The following is a 19,517-nucleotide window of genomic DNA, read 5'->3' on the forward strand; positions in this document are numbered from 1 at the left end:
TTGCAGAATACAAAACGTTGCGTGCCATTTCATTTAGAATTCTAATTAGAAGTATTATATCACTCAATCAAAATGTTGGGAAAAATTTAAATATTTGTAAAAAATGTGACATTTTTCAAAACCCACTAATGTGATTTTTTTTCAACATTTAAATTTTTCAAAAACTACCACAACATTTATCTACACATGAGCATACTAAAAACACCAAAAGTGTGCTAAAACAGTACCTGGAGTAATTCTATAGGCCATGAAAAAAAGAAAATTGCACTGTTTTTCCAAGTTCTATCTCAAAGATTCATGTTTTCTCTATGCAGCGAACAAACGTTTTCCTCAGAAAAATACTTGATAACTGACAATTAGTAATGCCTTCATTTTATTCTTAATAACAGTCCTCAGTTTTCAGGTTATACTTAATTCTTGAAAAATCAGCATAATGTGCAACAAGTTATGCTAAAGATTAAAAAAAATTTGCATCACCCACGAAAGACCTCAAAGACCATTCCTTTCCGAATCTCCTCACACCTTGTACCACATTGAGATAGTAAAGAGATTGGTGGAGAAGCAGAGTGCGCGTGCATGTGAGCGTGCGCTTTTCACGTTCCAACACAATCTGCGTCTCCGTGCTCTCATCTACCATTATGTCTGTGTCTCTAACTGTCTTACCAATTTTTCATTTGCGCACGTAGACAGTTTTGGTGTCTCTCTCTATCTCTCGATTTCCTCCTATATGCGTGTATGTGTGTGAAAGAGAGAATGAGAAGAAAAAGAGAGAGAAAATGAAGAGGAAAGATCTCCCGCTTCGTCATTTTCCGCGCATTGCATTTTTTGTTATGCTCTTCCAATTAACTGGGTAAAGCATCACGGACTTTTCAATTATTATATCAAAGTTCTTTTTTTTAACTATCAAACAATTATTCGATCTTCTTATGACTACTGTACCTGATTACACTTAAATTTCCTAAAACTTTTCCGAAGATCTACTCTTTTATCTATTCAAATATAAAAGAGTGATCTTTGGAATAGGCAAGAAACATGTCGCAAAAGAGTGCACCCATCTGTCTCACATTCCTCTCTCAAAACTCTTGTTCCTTCCATATCTTCTTCTCATTTCTCTTCGTTTCAATTTCTGCCCTCTTTCGTAAGGTGTGGGAATGTAAAAAAGTGCGTGACGTAATATGTTCCATCTCTTTTTCTCTGGATTGATGCAACCTTGTTTTGACACCAAACACCCTGCACAACATTTTAGAACATAAAAATTTTAAAATTGATGAATAAAAAGTTATTACCATGTGATGAAGTTCAGTCAAACTTGTTTAGCATCTCATTGGTGTTCACTTGATTGGTCATAAGATTTCTCTTTGTTTTTTCTTTGCTGAAATGTACATATTAATTCAAGTTTTGAAGAAAAAATACAGATATTCCTTATTTCAAAGCTTTGTCTCGTTATTCCCAAAAAATGTGTTTCTATGTTCATGCCATCTGGTGTATAGAGTACAATGTATCGTAAATTTGTTCAGTTTAATAACTTTTAAGAAAATCGTTCTTGATTTACCGTATCAATGATGAAGGTCGAAGTGATTTCCACCGAGAAATCCTAAAATTATTTTTAAAAATTGCAAAGAAATAGTCTGTAACTTCCGTTTTGAAACCGTTTCTTTTGTGTTACTTGAATTAGTTTAATTTTTTATATTTCTGAACTTTTCTTTCGAACGTTCTCATTTCATTTTTTTTTCAAAGGCCGATTAAGAGTGCACTTTAATTATAAGTGTTTCCGGAAACTATTGAAGAGTAGTCCATACTACACATTCCTTTTATATCAAACAATTTTTAACCTGAATAACACGTCTTTTAAACGTTGAAATCAAATTTCATTTGAAGGTTAACGGCATCAATTGACAGATAACTTTTTGAATCAATGAAACCATATTTTGTTATTACTATTTAGACAATATACCAGGATAATCCCTTGTGATTTCTGTTTTACTTCTAATCTATATTGTTTTCTTGATCAAATTTGTTCGATTTTCTTTGTCATCGTGTCTCTTTGATCCGTCCAATCACAACCACCACACATTTCTTTCACCGTTCATCTAGTACTGAGAACAGTTTTTTTCGTTTTCAATTTTTTTTTCTTAACTTCTTCGTGTGATAAACGGCAAAATGTCGTCGTGCAAATCATCAACGCTAAGATGGACATTTTTTTTAATGATAAGAGAAATGCAAAGAGAGAGAGAAAAAAGCACGAGAGAGAGAGAGAGATGAGCACACAAGACACGCAAACAATCAGTTTCGGTGCCACGTCGTTCATTTTATCACGTTCACATATTTTTCGGTTATTTTCTGATCACTGCCAGATACTGAATGTGACAGAAAAAAGTTGCAGCACATGACATGAGCAGTGCCCCAAATGATGACTGTGAGATCGACAAGGGAACACCTTCTACCGCTTCACTTTTTACAACGCTGGTATGTTAAACTACTTTAGTTAGAAAATTTAAACTCTTATTACCAACCTTTGAAAATTGAACACCTAAAATGAATTACCTAAGTGATTTTTAAACAGTTATTACTCTGTTTTCTGAAATTCACTATTCAAAAAATCTGTAAAAAGGATACTGTACTTCTGTATGTGGTGAACACTGCATCAATGGGACTAGTTTATTAAGTCTAGCAATTTTGAAGTTTTGTTTGTAGTATGGAACCCCTATTCGCATTAGAGTTAAAAATCACTGAAATCGTACATTTTTCAAAAAAGCATAACTTTTCAGAATTACATATTTGGGTCACATTAATAATGAATAATTATTCAGATGCTCAGTCAACCATCTTCTTCTACAGCTGTTTTACAGTGTACATATTGTGGAAGCTCGTGCACATCTTCCCAATTGCAAACATGTTTATTCTGTGGAACAGTGGCTTATTGTTCCAAGGAGCACCAGGTTGGTACCGTAGGGTGTATTCGTTGATCAACAAAATAATGGGGGTCCTGCTGATTAGATAAACAAGTGTTCTCACGTAATCCGTCCCTTCTCACGATGCATCTACCCTAAATCTGTTTTTGACTCTAATTCCTCCCTTCTTTTCGAATTTTTGAACTGGCTATTTATGGGAATCAAATCTAGTTCCTGTTTAAAATTATACTTTGTTTCTGACAACTACTTCCAATTATAGTTGTCTTATTTTTGTTGAATTTTTCGGAAAATAACCTGAACCTGCATATCGCGCAAGAACGTGTCGATTCGAACATTTCGGCTGGCTGCCCTCCTCCCGAGAAAGAGCTTTTTGAAGCATATGTGCGCAGACAAGAAAGACAGAAACATTTGTAGACCAATGTCTGTGTTTACTGCAAAAACATCAAAATGAAATAGGGGAAATAGATGATGACAATAGGAAGAAATTTTAATTTCGAGAAAAAAGCTGTGGCAGCGATTTTAGATTTTATCGACGGAATTTGGACGGAGGATTGTAGATAACCCAGAAAAAGTTGTGACGTTCTCAAGAACAATAGTCTAGTTATTAAAAGTATTGAAAAAGTTCTGAAACTTGTTTCGTTAAAAAATATAATTTTCAATAAGAACCACTAATAATATAATCATAGTGACCCTCTACATTTAAACTTCCTAAATTATTCAGCATAAAAGTTGGGAAATATCAAACTTTAACAAAAGACGGAAACAATTCTTAGAGGTATATGTTGTGGCCATAGTATACTATTAGACGAGAATATGTTGCTTCAAAATATTTTACTTCCTTATTTGAGTGCAACAAAAATCACAATATGATTCATTCGTATTTCTAAAACTTTTCCTCTTTTGTGTTCCCATTGTCAACTTTTTGATCTTATTACTTTTCTAGACACGTCCATCAACAACATGCAAATAAAAAATTTGTTTAGTTTCCCACGTCGTTTCATAAATATTCTGATTTATGCTCAACAACTTATTTTTCTTACTAAACATCACACCTTTCTCTCATTAGACATAACCCAAATCAAGCCACGCCCGTGCACTTTTCACAAATTGAAACATCACAAGTGTCACGTAGACAATTTTTTTAAAGCGACTTATGGATTTCAATTTTTAGACGCTTGCAATTTTTTAATTTATTTGCCATAGATGAGATCAAAATTTTGAATACAATTTGCTAAAAACACATGCAAAAACAAAATGAGGAAGTAGAGGGTATTATTCTTGTTCAGTATTTCAAATAGTTCTACAACTTTTAGTTTTTCCAATACGAAACTCAGAATCAATATCTAATTTCCAGCAACTCGATTGGCTAACACATAAAATGATATGCAAGTCACTTCAAACAAGTGGCATGGTGCCAAGTAATTTGATGCCTCAGGCAGCACCTGCTGTTATGGCTCCAATTCCACCTACTGTTTCGTTTGATGATCCTGCACTTACCACGTCACTTCTTCTATCTCTTCAAAATAATCCAATTCTGAATCAAACTATTTCAAATTTTCCGCCAACATTTTCGATCACATCGAAGACCGAACCAGAGCCATCGATTCCAATCCAAATTCCACAAAGGATATCATCAACAAGTACAGTACCGTTCAGTAGTGAAGGAAGTGCATTCAAACCATACAGAAATACGCATGTGTTTAATTCAATTTCTTCTGAATCAATGTCTTCCATGTGCACATCACATGAAGCATCACTTGAACACATGTCATCAGCTTCCCTTGCAATGTTCCCAACAAGTAGTACTGCTCAAAGTGATATCAGTAGACTCGGTAAGCTACCAATTTAACAGTTTTTTGATATAAAAGATCTTTAAGCTCAAGTTTTGAGTCTTGCTGGAGATTCACCAGCTTCGTTGGCTCTTGTCACAACTTCGGTACCGTCAACTGCTTCCACAGCAACTATTCCACCTCCAGCGACAACGACAAGTTCAGCTACAAGTTCAGGCAAAAGCGAGACAATAACTGTTGGAAAAGAAAAGATAATTCAAACTGATGATCCGGATATTCAGGTTAGTAAACGTAATCATCTAAAGTCTCATCGAAAGGCCAAAACCTTTTTATTTCCGTATTTCCATGTTAGTTTCATTGGTGAAAATACCAACTATTTGATGTGAATATGTGTATCTAGGCTCATGCCAACGTGCGGATTCTGCGAGCCCTCCCGAATTTTACGTGATTTGTGAGAAGCGTGTGTGTGTGTGGAGCGGACGGCAATGCTGCACAAAATGGCAGTTAAACCAAGCGGTTAGAAACAGAGCCACACAGCAACAAAATAAATTGGCTGGTCGGTTTTGTGCTCTCTGAGTAATTATAAAATGGAAGTGAACTCGATTTGTTTGATGTTGATAGGAACGAGTAGACAGGGATGGATCACGCGTTCAAAGGGTTCGGAGATGATAGTAGTAGACAGTGAGTCAGGTGACAGAAAAATTCACTTTTGATGAAGACTGGAAGTTTTATAGTGAGCATACTTGATATTTTTGTTATCTCTTCAGAAAATCTGATGAGCACTATTGAGTTAAGAAAATATCATGCTTTTTCATTCCGTTCAGAAGTCCTTCCGTTTAGAATGGAAACACAAAAAATGTAGTGGAACATATGAATTCATTTTCAAATGTCTATTTTCATCTGTTGATCCCAGCACGATTCATTATTAACTTATAAAAAATTTCTACCGTCTTCTGTCATTAACTTCTGCTCATCATGCCTCTCAACCCATTACTTTTATTTTTCGGCTCATTGTTCAGTTATCCACCGGACGAGGAAGCAAAAAAGCAGCTCATTCATTATTTTCTTCGAGTCGCAATGCTTCTTCTTTCCTGTTATACCAACAAATGTGTCAAAGTTCACGTAGCTCTTCTTTCACTTATTCTCTGAATATCTTTTTGATCTATCTCACCCTCATGAGAATCTTCCTCCACTTTCCCATCCAAATGGAAAAGAATGAACGGCATCGTCTCGGAAAAGGATGTCGTTCTCCTCTCGATAAGAAAATATGAGGAGAATGTCACGTAGACCTGAAAAAAGCGTGAAACCGGAAATTCACATCAAAACAAGCATGGAAATGCAGCGACTGAAATAAACAGAAAAAGAGAGAATGTATTGGAATGAAAATTAGAATTTCTGGAATTGAAAAAGAAACATACGGTAGTTTTCACTCTTTTCCTCTTTCTCTTTTCTAAAAGACGACGTGCAGATCAGCAGTGTGCATTTATTGTTATCAGCACTATTCCATTCGTTGTCTCTAAGCGTCCACCTCCCGTTGTCTGTGCAAAACTTTCCCATTTTCGATTCTCGATTTCGGCACGTTTTGTGAAATTCACCCGCTTCTCTCCATCACGCACGCATACTCTTGCACCGCTCGTTTCTCTTAGCATTTCAGTAAATTCATCTCCTTTTCCTGGCTTCTTTATTTGTAATGTATTCAGTTTTAGTTTGAGTCTTTCAGTCATTAACTTTGTGCCGGCTTTAACTATTTTTCCAACTGAAAAACCAGATAACTGAAAACGAAAAGTGCAAATATCGAAGAGAAAAACAAACAATATACATACTCGTTTCACTCTTGTTTTCCAGTTGTGTAGTCAGTTTAATTAGTTCTATTACTGAAAATATGTTCCTTTTCTAGCCTAACATAAGTTTTGCACAAAAAATTGAGATATTTTCAATAACAGTCCTAACTCTAAATTTTTTCATTTTAATTTTTCTATCATGACCTATACTTCTGATTTTTTACAATTAAAGTATGAATAGCAACTGAAATTATTCTTAAAATGAATTATCCTTTCCCCTCAACAGCCTACGTTACTTCTGAATATCTACAGTTTGCACTCTTATCAGTTATCTTATTTTTAGTCTATGATCCTCCATGCTTCCCATGTCCGCAATTTTTCTCGTACGTGCCATCTTCAGTCCGTCTGCTAAGCCTTCCACATATAAACACACTTCCTAAACAGTACACCAGCGGCGGTCCATCCTCACCAAACGTGCAAAACACGATGAATCGTGCGCACATCATCAGTGTCTTCCCCTCAACGACGGCGGCCGCGCTGTCACCATCACTATCTTCTTCTTTTTCTCTTTCCTTCCCATTGAATACCACGGCTTCATTGACAGTTTTATAGTATTTATGACGATTTTCAGCACTATCTTTTTATCGGATTTAGTATCGTTGTTTCTCTGCCTTGTTTCATAACTTTGAGCACTTCTTGATACTGTACTCATTATCAGATATGCCATTGCGTACAATTGTGGCACCAACATCATACGGTATCCCCACACCAATGCCATCACAGAGTCGTTGGAAACCATATTCAAAAACTATGAAACCTTCGGTATGAATCACAGAACAACAAATATTGAATGTCTGTGCCAACGATTCAAAGACCACAATTTTGATTCAAAAATCCGTTTAGTCCGATCTCACGTATCGAGTGGGGAAAAATGAAACAAAGACAGGTGTTGCGAATGAGCCCAGCCAATGATATGTGTTATGTGATCTTTGCAAAACGGGTTCGGGAAGAGTTGCAAAAATTATCTTCACTTCACTCTGAGAATCAAAATTCGTACTTTCAGATCATCGAAACAGAAGGTGGATCAAAACCAACGGTATCCAGAACACGGAAACGACCAACTCCTTCTAACTCCGCTGACCCAAAAATTAATTACAAGGATCACAATAAGAATGTCGTTTACTCGGTAAGTAAAAAATTAAGTTACGACAATGCATTTTTTGCTTTAAGAAGCCGACCCCTTCTACATAAATTATCAAGCTATACGGCGGTGTACTTGTGTGAAAAAAAACTTTTTTAAATCCTTGTTTTTACAGACAACCCTCCAAGAACATCAGAAGCATCTTCAGAATCGTGGTCTCGCACTAAGCATTCACCAAGCAATGGTTCTACGGTTAAGAGTAAGTTGGTGGTACAGTACCCTTGATGCAGTATATTCAAATGTCTAGCATTTGCTGTAACGAAATTAACTTTCAGTACATTGCCGAGCATGTGATCAGAAGCCTGAATGAGTTTGGATGGGCCGTTGTTGACAATTTTCTGGGCTCGGATCACTACAAATTTACCGCGAAGTGAGTGACTAGATGTAAAGGTTTTTTGTCGATTGCGATAGTTAGTAAACAAACATTTGTGTTGTATTCTCACGTAAACTTGTATTTCTCATGGATGCATCTTTACAGCTGATTGTTGCCAAAGGGATCAACATAAATATTTTATTTTTAGAATGTTGTTATTTTAGAAAACTGATTTTTGATCAATAACATAACAATCGACACCATATTAACTGTAGATATTAAGAAGCTGGCTTCCTAAAATCTAAAATGTTGAGAGAGAAATAAAACCACACGTTTCGCAATATACTGAAAGTTAATTTGATTAGTGTAACGGCAGAAATACGTGAGAGCAAGAAACATTTTGTTGAGAATCGGACTTTATAACTGTGTTAGATACGCGATTAATAAATTAACTTCAAATGTTTTAAAAGCAGCAGATACCATATTCATTTCTGATACTGTAACATTCAGTGGGGCCCAATTATCAAGTTTATCTCAATTTATTGAATCTTTATTGAAGTTAAGTGTTTTGCAAATTTTTAATGAATAAAAATTGTAATTTTAATGCGATATAAATTTTTTGAACAATAAAGCATATTATAAGATCGCAACAAGTGAAATATCAATGCCAAAATTTTGCAGAGAAATTGAGCGACTCTATGAACGGGGACTCTTCAGCCCTGGTCAGTTGATGGAAGCAAAACACAAAGACGAATTTCACATCAAAGATATTCGATCTGACCACATTTACTGGTATGATGGTTATGATGGACGTGCCAAGGATGCTGCAACTGTTCGTCTATTGATTTCAATGATTGATTCTGTAATTCAACATTTCAAAAAACGAATTGATCATGATATTGGAGGACGTTCTCGTGCAATGCTTGCCATCTATCCTGGAAATGGAACTCGTTATGTGAAGCATGTAGATAATCCGGTAAAAGATGGAAGATGTATAACCACTATTTATTACTGTAATGAAAATTGGGATATGGCAACTGATGGTGGTACTCTCAGATTATATCCAGAGACTTCAATGACTCCAATGGATATTGATCCAAGGGCTGATCGTCTGGTATTCTTCTGGTCCGATCGTCGCAATCCTCATGAAGTCATGCCAGTCTTCCGTCATCGTTTCGCAATTACTATTTGGTATATGGATAAATCCGAAAGAGATAAGGCTTTGGCAAAAGGAAAAGAGTCAGATGCGGCATGTGCTTCAAAGAAAGAGAATGATCCAACAAGCTCTTCACTAAATTCCCTTATTGGATCACTTTTGAGACCACGGAAAAATCCAAGTACTCACGATTTATCAAAACTTGACCTTCGACTCTTCCCGTCCACATCATCCGATCCAGCTCTGGTATCTGCAGCAGATGAAGATAGAGGTAATTTTTAAAAAATATTGAAGTGGATTAGGAGAATGCTTCCCGCGTGCTGTGTTGCCTGTAACATTTTTGTTGTGATTTCAGTTGACATCTCTGCCGACTTTCAATCCACTTCAAGTCTGGCTCATCCGGAATCTACTGACTCGGGTAAGACAGACTTCAAATAGTTTTTGCTCTGTACATTGTGCTTGTTCAATAGATTTGTCAAAAAGTAGACTAGAAAAGTGGAGCATTTATTTTTGCTTGCACATAACCAAGATATATAGTTATTAATAATGCTTTCAAATTAAAACTACGTTGCTTGTATGACGTTATATACATAGAAAAATGTCCAAGAAAGTAAATTGAGATAGTTTGCATCTCTTCCATAGAAATGTAGTAATCAAATTGATATATCACTTTGTTTAATTATGATCTTGTATTTAGGCATTCCTTTTCAAACAGGGGTTCGCGGTTTTGTCGTTCGGGAATTGAAATTACTGAAATACTTCACTTTCGGCAACTGCCTAAACTGCCGATTGCCAGAGATTTTTGACAACCACACCCCTGATTTCTACTTGAATTTAAAAAGTCTAAGCATTATCAAACAGTGTATGTATAGCTTCCTAGTAGTTTTACATTGCTAGTTTCTATAACTTCAACTGTAGAAAAATATATTTTCACATTTATTCATTTGAACGAAAATCATCTCCCAGAGATAGTAACACTAAATATTTTTCAGGAGTATCTCTCTCCACCTTCAATGTCGCTCATAATCACATGGAACGTACTACCAGTCTCCAGTCGATCTCCGATCATTTCCGTTCCGAAAGATCACACGAACGTCGCAGCTCAACAAGCAGCGATCAAGATCTAGACGAAGGGCTCCCACCACCTCCTTCCACAAACCCAGAGTATTACATCTGAAGTTTTTCTGGTTTTTGTTACTTTCTATATATATATATGTCACCTTCATTCAATACGGGTAAAGTCAATCTTGAAATTCCGATTCCCGAGAAAATCATTGTCATTCGAGTTTTTTTATGTATGGACTCTACAAATTATTATCTCGACTTTTCCATGTGAGATAGAGTACCAATTCAACATGGTTTTTATTTTCTTTGGGTACAATTTTCTACAATTTAACGAGTGATCCCTTCTCTTTTCCCCTTCCAAATTCCATTAATTGTGATAAGTGCAGAATACAAAAAAAAGAATTATATCAGACTTCTTCTCCCAGGATCAAAGTTCTCCCATTTTTAATTGTAATAATTTGAATATAATTTCCCTGTAACTTTGGTCTCCCGTTCTCTGTCACTCTCTTCCATCTCCCTACGCGCATATGCATGTCCAATAAAAAACAAATCAATGTTTCAAATGTATCTCAATTACAATTTCATACAAAATACAAAAGACACACTGCACTTCATACAACATGACTTTTTTGGGTGAGAGACCGTCCGAAATTGTTTGTCAAGTGGATTTGTTGGGTGAAATGAAACACACATACAGACACGCTCTTCTAACTTTACAATGACTCCGCAACTCTTCACAGATTTTCAAATTCTCTTCCATTTTTGTGGCGTCATATTTCAGTTGAGCTGTTTACGGAATGAGTCGTGTGTTTTGATTCATGAGCCATTAGATTATAGAAATTTTTTTAAAAATTTACGATTACCGTCTGGGCGTGTTATTCTTTATTCAGTATCGGAAGTTATGAAATATTGTGAAATTTAAATGAAACGATTGATTTAAATGTTATCTGGTGTTTGATTTCATAACCTTTTTTTATCTCGTGAAGAATTTTAGCTATTTACTTAAAATGTATCAGGTTTCAATGACAATAAAAGTCAACTGTTTCAGTAAAAATATGGAATAAAGTTGCTTCCTTAAACATGTTTCTGTCAAGTTGAATCAACTTGCGATGATTATTTGAATTATAACAATTTTAAATTTCCAATATATTATTTATTTTCAATTGTTTTGTGATTGATTTCTATCTACAAAAGTGGGTTTTAACGCCTCACCCAAGACTTGCCTACTTCTTATTAACGGTTTTTAGGCAAGATTTGGGTTGGAAGTGGCATTTTGCTGAAGCAAAGCTCTTTGAAGCAAAAGACGATCTGAATCTTTTTCATGCCATTTCACGATGAGAGGTATTGTGGTCCTGGGAACAATTTCAGGATTTTTAAAGAAATTTAAATTTTTCGAAAAAATAATCTCAATTTTTTTGTAGAGTTGGCACAATAGGTAACACCAAGTGTTATCATAAAATTTCCAATTTAAAAAAAAAGTTCGCAAGCAGTCTCCAGAATATTTGTCTGGACAGTAATTATCATAATTCGGTGTGCTCATTTTTTATTTCAATTAGTTGTTCCTCTCCTTTTGTAATATAACTATTTCAATAAAGTTCGTATTCGTTTCAAATTTCAGCTAGTGATAAACAGGTTGTTAATATTTTTCAGATTCAGTAATAGAAGTTTGGATCGCAAACTTTACAACGAAAAATATAATTATCTCTTTTACCAAAATGTTCAATTTGACAAAAAATATTTTGTCGCCTAATCCCATTCTCGTCCACTTTGTCAATTTGTAATTCTGTCCAGTTGTTCCGCTCGTAAACCACTATTCTTCTTTCAATGTTCCACTAATTACTGAAAGAACACTTCAAAACCTCTCTCTTTTCGTATTCGCCCCCAAAATCTTCTACTATCAGCTGCTGCACCTTTTCCGTCATTTCCTGCGTCTCTTGTTACGTTCCCGTGTTCTTCACCAGGTCTCACCACGCGCGTGTTTCTTGGCTATTGTACAAATAAATATTTGCGCCGCGCACCGCCACCCACCACAAGCAGTTTGCTTTGAAACGCCTTGCGTCCGTCAATTCCTAGCCAAGCCCTTCCATTTTTCCGTTCCGTAATTTTGTGTGCTTCTCTAGGCCCTCTACAAGTTGTAGAGGTAGTTGAAACCAAAACAAGTCCCGACCTTTTAAATCCTTTCCTTGTTTTCTCTCTGAAAATTTCCATATTCAGTGTCATCCTTTCACCATCATCTGTGTCTCTCCGAATCGTCAGCCACCTCTCAATGATAATATGCGCCCCGAAAGAGACACGGGGCGCCGATAACAACACAACCACCCTTTTCTTTTTTTTGTGCATCAGCGTATTGAAGACAACGCCTCTGGAAGAGAAGAAGAAACGAACGAAGGTGACTGTTCACTCGTAAAGTATCAATGGAGAACAAATTGAAATTGGTAGTCGTGGGGGATACCTATACTGGTAAAACAAGGTTAGTCCTACTTTTCTTTTAATTGAACATTTCTGAATTATTTATATGTTCATCGTTAGTTCTAGTGATAAGATTATCAATAAATTTTTCGAATTTCAACTTTTGGATTTCTGAATACTTAAAAGACTGTTTTACTACATACAAATTTATTATCAAATGTTGGTAGTCATGCAATGAAAATTTATGAACTAGATAACAAGTTAGTCAAGTATGTAACTTTTCAAAAACTATTAAAGCTAATTATCAAAAAGCTGAATATTGAATAAAAAGTCGATAAATTTTTTTTTGATGGAATAACTATGAAGAAATATAGTCTAACTGTAGAAATTACCGAATTTTTTTCAACTATATGTATGATAAATCAGTAATGCCTCAGCGGAAAAATAGGAAAACTCATGAGATTATCCCACAGAATGTTTCTTATTTATTTTTTAAATTATCATATTTTTTTAAAATCAAAAACAACAAATTTTAAAACAGCAAATCCAAGTGGTAAATGAAATGATATTTATGAGGTGATAGAAACGACTTCCGTTATTCATTTCCCAATTGTCTTTTCCTATAAAATAATCTGCTAAATCCGTCAAGTAATTCGATTAAAGTCACATCAAGCGCAACGACACTTATCTAAATCCTTTTGCCAATTTCATTCAATTACCCATTTATCTCATTTCCGAAAAACCAGTTATTCTATTACAGTCTTCTTGTCGCTTACACGAAAAAACAATTTCTGGATAACTACACAACTACTGTATTTGATAACTGGGCTGTTTCAGTTCATATTGACAATAAGAACTATGCTGTCAATTTATTTGATACTGCTGGACAGGTATGGTTTTTTTGTGGTCTAATTCAGTGACCGATATATTATCGGATTAAAATCAAATCTGATTTGAAAAGCAAATAAAATCTGCTGAAAGAATTGTGAGCGAATGTGTGAAATTGGAATAAAGAGAAAAAAAAGAAGAAAAACAGCTTAGAAATTCCGATTGTTTGTCTTCAATTAACTCTTTCTTGTTTGACTGTTGTCCCTTTTGAATTGAATTGGGTTATCCAAACAAATGGCTATCGTGCAAAAACTGAGAACATTGAAGAACAAACGCTAAAAAAACCATTTTGTAAAACGGTTTCTCAAATAATGCATTTTTCGTGGCAATGGATATTCTCAACGTACAGCCTATCACTTGTAGGGGTTACCTGTAAAGTGATTTACAAAGACTGATTAAGAAAATTCCAGCAAGTTCAAAAAACGTTTCATTGAACACACATCATAAGCGTTAATTTTTAAAAATTTGATTTTGAAAAAAAGAAGTAGAAAAGAAGTTGCTAATGTTCAAAGTAAGAAACAACTTTTGGTATCAATTAGTATAACGAAATGAGGTTGTAAGCTCAAAAATGACATCTGATTTTCAGGGAAACTATGAACAAATTCGATGTCTGAGTTATCCACATGCAAATGTCTTTCTTGTTTGTTTTTCAATGATTGACAGGAAAACGTTAGAATCGTGCAGAAGTACGTGGATACCTGAAATTCGGAAATATGCTGGTGATAATGTTCCTATAATGTTAGTTGGGACAAAAAATGACCTCGTGGATGACGCTGATTCTCGGAATACAGTGACAGAAGATTATGCTAAAAGAGTCGCTCATGAGGTGAGGCTTTGCATTTTAGTTTCTGGGTAAAAAATACCATAACAACATTTTCAAATTTACTGAGTTCTAAAATTTCAACGTTTCGTTTTAAAAACTATTTTTAATATTTAGAACGTATCTGTTAAAATGAGCTGTTTCAGATCGGTTGTCACAAATTCTATTCATGTTCTGCGCTGACGCACAAAGGCTTAAAACGTGTATTTGATGAAAGCTTCCTGGCTGCTGTAGGTGTAAAATTAGAAGAAGAAACCCCAAATCCTTGTTGTACAATACTTTGAAAGATCTTCATCTCGTTCAGTATTCTACTTACTATGTGTACATTGCTCACCCATTTTCCTAGTCCAAATCGATTCCGTTATTCTCTGAATTCCCACCAAATTGCACACTCAGCTTTATCCATTTTTTTTCCTGTTTTTCCCATTGAAGTCTGTCATGATCATATCAATTTCTGTTCAATTAATGACAGAAAACAATAAAATTTAAAATCGTTGTTCAGACTAGTCGAATACACCCGCTACTGACAACAAATATGATAATTTAAAGTGAGAGAGAGATGAGCATTTTGGAATGGGATCACACATAACAAGGCACAAAGATTGAAGAATGAGATTAAAATGTGAAACATTTTGTAAACGCATCAAATCGAAAAGCTTATGTCTAATATAGATCAAGTATGAAGAGAACACAATTGATAAAAATAAAAATTTAAAAATTCTTTGAAGATCGAAAAAAAAATAAATTAAGATCCTCGTTGATCAATCAGCTGGTCAAGTTCGTATGCAGTTTTTTCCACTTTTTCAGCCGCATCTCGAAGACTTTCTTTACGTTTTGAATGTAACTTCTCTGTTTCTTCTTCTTTTTTATCTTTATCTTCTGGAGTTTCTTCTTCGATTAGTTTCAGCCCTCGAGCCCAGTACCAGACCCAAACATCCGAGATGAGTGAGAAAATTCGAAGGCATCCATAAATGACGTGCAGTCTGAACATTTTCTAATAAGCTCTTTTATGTAACTTGAAATGGAAAATTAACAAACCTGACTCTTAACTCATCAGTGTCGTAAACAGAGCATGATCCTGATGAATCGCACGATTTTTTCCAAAGAAGACACGACATATCTATTATTTTTCCCCAGATGATTGGAGACGGTAGCGTTGCCAAAAGACTGACCAAAAATCCGTTGAAACCTAATGAGACACTACGATGCTCCGGTGGTACTGCTCTCAATACAATCAACATTCCAGGCACCACACCTAGTCCTCCAAAAACTGCGCCAAATGCTTGATGCATAAAGAAGCGACCAAATCTTTCTTCACATTCCTCTGAAAATGCTATACCTTTTGAACGTACTGAAATGTTACAGGGAATATCAGTCCTCAAAAACTCAGTCCGGACTAATATGAAAAAAAACACATACCAGTTCTACAATATGATCTGCTGACTTCTTTGACCTTATTATCAACACATGCACAGTTTTCAAAAATCAATGTATCAACTGTGGCTTTTGTATTATCAAAGATACTGTAGTTCTTCCAACCCATTGCACAGCCAGCATGACAAGGGGAATAATATGCACTTCCACTGAAAACAATTAATTTATAATCGTGCTTAAAATAGGCATGTAATAATAAATTAGACAAATGGAAATATTTCGAAGAACGCTCAATGATATAAAACCAGAACTGACCTCACATCACATACAGGATACAACGGAGTTTGCTCACACATACAATCATCTCTACATCCATCAAATACTGGCCCATTAATTTTGATTTGATCACCAATTTGTCCAATTACAGATTTACATCCGACGGTACCATTCGCAAATGAAATGAGAGCAGCAACCAGACTACATACTGAAATTTTTAGGAATTAAAAAAAGGTTCGCAAATTATACAAGTACCTGCAACCCAAGCAGCAGCTTTTCTTCCTTGTAGCTTCAAAAACTTCATCGATAAACTACCAAGGATAACTCCACAGGCAAAACCAACAATTCCAGTACTTGCAATGTACCTTTGAATTCTGTATTGAGGAACACCAAACTGTAGTTCCAAATACTTTGCTTGAAAAACGAAATATCCTTTGAATGCAAGTACATCAATGATTCTTCCAAACATGGCCCCCACAAATATTTTGTTTTTCACAAGATTAGCAATTGTTGCTTTAAAATCATTGATTTTATCCATTATAGTTTCAGGCATCAGAGCATTTCCCTGTTCATCCTTTTTGATATGACGATCCACAAGATTTAACCGTTTTCTTGGTTTTACTTTTCCACTAAAAAGTTCGTCGATTTTCAGGTTGTATTAGAAATTAAACTCACTCATCATCAAACTCTTCTGGAGCGTTAATATCAAGATCATCAGATGGGAAGAAGTAAAGAACCAAGGATGGCCCAAAAAGAAGAGTTCCAAAAATTAAAAATCCCAGCCACCAGCAACCAATCCACATTGGGTCAAGTGGTGTAAGTCCTTGTGGAGCTGAAAATTAACATATTTTGAAATTTCGTTATTTATTTATTCATTCCGTAAAACTCAAAAAAATGCCGAAGGCAAATTTCCAAACGTTTGAAGGTTAAGAAAGGTTATTTGTAGTCGGTTAATTTTCGTTTCAAAAAAATTGAAATTCAAAAGTATCATTGAAAACTTACGATTAAAATCAACGTATAACTTGTTCAACTGCCCACCAACTAGAAGTCCAATAACCGGACCAAGGATTTTCACAAAGAACATGAACGCTGCAATCAAAAGTTATTCCTGTATCACAATAAAAAATGTCTTACAAAAGTATAATGGCAGATTTTGTTTTTTGACATTGTCGTCCATTAATGGTAATCCAAGAGAAAATGGCATTGTTCTTCCAACTCCAAGTACCAAAAGTCCTCCGAAAATCATCATGAATGGTCCAAGAGTTGATTGATCTTTCTTGCATGCATAGTGCTGAGCTCGGACGAAATTAAGCATGGAATGACAAAATCCATATGGAAGCGCAACCATTGCTCGAACATTTGACATTTTTGCATCGGTTATTGGAAACTTTTCGGCTATATATTTTTCAAGATTCTTGCAGATTTCAGATCCCTTGTGGTAGTGACAATATTCTACGTACTTTTGTAACAAATCGGATTTTTCATCACCTTCCTAGAAATAGTTTATATTTGACTTTTTTCGTTGAAGGGTGGAAAACCTTCAACGACTCACATAGTTCATTACAACTTGATTTTTAGGATCAATCAATGGATGAATCTGTTCCAACCACAAATGCTCTGTGCTATTTACATCTCCATTCACTATATCTCTATCAATTTGATGAGCTAATGCACTTGGAATGTGAGTTGTCACATTGGCTTGTTCAACTGGGAATAAAAAATTACTGCTGGCAATCATGAAATTAGCAATTGCAATCAGAATACATCCAGCACCAATCCATCTTGCACGATTTCCTTTTCCACCAAAATAACTTGTAAAAATAACAACTGGGATGTATGCAAAATCTCCAGCAGAAACCATTGTTCCACTTAAACGAGATGGAATTTGAAATTGTTTTTCGATGAATACCACAGCACTGAAAATATTCGGTATTAGACTAACTAACTGTTATTTTAAGTTCAATTCATTTGTTTCAATTTCCGTTTTTTTTTTTCTCAAATTGGTCTGATCAAAATGCATGGTTTGTGCTCGGGTTATCATGTCTATCAGACGATGAAATTTTAAGAGCATAATCGTTTGTCGAAAACCTATTATTATTATTATTGTTGAGGTATGTGTCCATCAAAAACGTCTGATAAGAAGGTAACAAAGTTGAAGTTTGTTAGGTTCAAAAGACCTGAATAGTCTCTAGCTACATCTGATTTTTAAAACATTCGAACATGATTTTCCTAATTTTGAAACAAAAGCCTGTGCAAAGAATTACAGAAATCATGAAATTGTGGTGTAACTTTGGTTAATTACATCATGTTTCAATAAAAAAACACTTTTTGAATCAATTTACAACAAAACTTTTATGTTAGTATTTTAATTTGGAATTTTTTTCGAAAAAAATAACGGAATTTTAGACAATTACCGGCTTTCCCTCCTATAATGTTTTGCTGGCCATTAACACTAAACTATTGTTCAAAAAACTTACCTAGTCATATAAAATCCTCCGATTGATTCCAGAAAATAAACCGTTCCAAAAACTATAAAAAACCATGTTATTTTAGACATAGCCATGGTTATTCCAGAATCAGATACTCCGGCTTCTGGAGGGCCGTTTTGATGAGCTCAGAAAGCTGAAATAGTAAATAAATACACAAAATTTAATAGAACAAATACTGGGGACACGTGTTCCGACATGTACTGACTGAGTGTCTAACAAGATGAGAGACAGTGAAAGGACAAATTAGACAATAACAGGAGATGGAAATAGTAGATGGTAAACAATAAAAAGAACCAGATAAACTCTAAAAAATGTTTAGAGATATTCTTTTTTTTTAATTCGGAAATACCATACTTGAAGAAAACTTAAAGAAAAATCGGATTCCAATGCAATTTTTTAAAATAATTTAGAATTGTACCATCAAACTGAATACATTAAAACACAATTAAGAAATGTATTTTTAAAATTAAATTTCTATTTAGTACCGTTTTAAAATTTAAAGTTATCGTTGTGAAATTGTTTCTAATGTTTCTAATGTGACTAATGTGAAATTGTTTCAAATAGCAAAAAAATCTTTATGCATCCATTATTTGAAAAAAAAATAACTGGTGCAGTTAGAACTGTAAATCACGCTCTCTAGACCACGGAGAAATTTTTATGTATCTCGTTTCTTGCAAAGTTGGTACATTCACTACTGCTTATTGATTTTATCAACAAAAACAGCTACATAGTAGTTTTCAAATGCGAATGAATCAATTTGATATGTAGAAAAATAAAAGAACTATAATACTAGGAAGATCATAATACAAGAAGCCAAATTAAAGTGCGTTATTATTAATTTTTACTATAATTTCAGGACAATCATAAAACCATAAAAAGATGTGGTCATAAACAGTTTGCCGTACACAAATGGACCGAGCACAGTTGCTTTTGTCTCTTCCAGTATTAGGCGTTGATAAGGAATACGATGTACTGGGGATAGTTAGAGACTAAGAAAGTTAAACAGTTCGTTAGCTTAGATAGTGGGCTTAAAATTTTAGAAC

General features: G+C 34.7%; 4 protein-coding genes and 8 non-coding genes across 16 annotated transcripts; 5 read left to right on the forward strand and 7 right to left on the reverse strand.

Moving 5' to 3' along the window:
• The first annotated feature begins 535 nt into the window (after positions 1-535).
• On the forward strand, positions 536-680 carry F22E12.10. The gene has a single exon (NR_069288.1). It is a non-coding gene; the product is annotated as an Unclassified non-coding RNA F22E12.10 (non-coding RNA).
• Positions 547-691, reverse strand: F22E12.9. Its single transcript, NR_069289.1, has one exon. It is a non-coding gene; the product is annotated as an Unclassified non-coding RNA F22E12.9 (non-coding RNA).
• Positions 692-887: 196 nt separating this feature from the next.
• Positions 888-1,025, reverse strand: F22E12.12. Its single transcript, NR_069290.1, has one exon. It is a non-coding gene; the product is annotated as an Unclassified non-coding RNA F22E12.12 (non-coding RNA).
• A 1,358-nt stretch (positions 1,026-2,383) lies between these two features.
• Positions 2,384-10,782, forward strand: egl-9 (Hypoxia-inducible factor prolyl hydroxylase; the record flags this gene model as incomplete). 5 transcript variants are annotated; one of them, NM_171533.7, is made up of 10 exons in its annotated part: positions 2,384-2,466; positions 2,811-2,939; positions 4,267-4,744; positions 4,790-4,983; positions 7,547-7,669; positions 7,800-7,883; positions 7,960-8,054; positions 8,679-9,424; positions 9,509-9,571; positions 10,146-10,781. In NM_171533.7, 10 exons carry the CDS (start codon positions 2,392-2,394, stop codon positions 10,328-10,330), a joined length of 2,172 nt encoding a protein of 723 aa, NP_741621.1. The 5 variants fall into 5 exon arrangements, with proteins under 5 accessions (NP_741621.1, NP_001023834.1, NP_001359645.1 ...); NM_001028663.6 differs by lacking the exon at positions 9,509-9,571 and having other exon boundaries at positions 10,146-10,782; NM_001373098.1 differs by lacking the exon at positions 7,960-8,054.
• Positions 5,100-5,161, reverse strand: Y32F6B.6. The gene has a single exon (NR_069291.1). It is a non-coding gene; the product is annotated as an Unclassified non-coding RNA Y32F6B.6 (non-coding RNA).
• On the reverse strand, positions 7,122-7,142 carry 21ur-15622. The gene has a single exon (NR_069292.1).
• Y32F6B.8 lies at positions 7,418-7,516 on the forward strand. The gene has a single exon (NR_102059.1). It is a non-coding gene; the product is annotated as an Unclassified non-coding RNA Y32F6B.8 (non-coding RNA).
• A 1,403-nt stretch (positions 10,783-12,185) lies between the features above and the next one.
• Positions 12,186-12,327, reverse strand: Y32F6B.7. The gene has a single exon (NR_069293.1). It is a non-coding gene; the product is annotated as an Unclassified non-coding RNA Y32F6B.7 (non-coding RNA).
• Positions 12,328-12,430: 103 nt separating this feature from the next.
• crp-1 (Cdc-42 Related Protein) lies at positions 12,431-14,831 on the forward strand. Its single transcript, NM_073287.7, has 4 exons — positions 12,431-12,688; positions 13,388-13,517; positions 14,102-14,341; positions 14,482-14,831. Exons 1-4 carry the CDS (start codon positions 12,633-12,635, stop codon positions 14,617-14,619), a joined length of 564 nt encoding a protein of 187 aa, NP_505688.1. The 5' UTR covers positions 12,431-12,632; the 3' UTR covers positions 14,620-14,831.
• Positions 12,566-12,625, forward strand: Y32F6B.9 (uncharacterized protein; the record flags this gene model as incomplete). Its single annotated transcript, NM_001361768.1, has 1 exon — positions 12,566-12,625. The coding sequence occupies one exon, from the start codon at positions 12,566-12,568 to the stop codon at positions 12,623-12,625; it is 60 nt and encodes a 19-aa protein (NP_001348777.2).
• Y32F6B.5 lies at positions 13,253-13,382 on the reverse strand. Its single transcript, NR_069294.1, has one exon. It is a non-coding gene; the product is annotated as an Unclassified non-coding RNA Y32F6B.5 (non-coding RNA).
• Y32F6B.1 (Solute carrier organic anion transporter family member) lies at positions 14,816-18,607 on the reverse strand. Its single transcript, NM_073288.10, has 10 exons — positions 18,463-18,607; positions 17,538-17,901; positions 17,120-17,477; positions 16,988-17,074; positions 16,661-16,817; positions 16,241-16,614; positions 16,025-16,193; positions 15,755-15,918; positions 15,374-15,659; positions 14,816-15,318 (listed from the first exon to the last, which is right to left on the reverse strand). Exons 1-10 carry the CDS (start codon positions 18,546-18,548, stop codon positions 15,081-15,083), a joined length of 2,283 nt encoding a protein of 760 aa, NP_505689.2. The 5' UTR covers positions 18,549-18,607; the 3' UTR covers positions 14,816-15,080.
• Positions 18,608-19,517: the final 910 nt, after the last annotated feature.

Source organism: Caenorhabditis elegans, chromosome V (genome assembly GCF_000002985.6).
Source record: "Caenorhabditis elegans chromosome V".
NCBI lineage: Eukaryota > Metazoa > Nematoda > Chromadorea > Rhabditida > Rhabditidae > Caenorhabditis > Caenorhabditis elegans.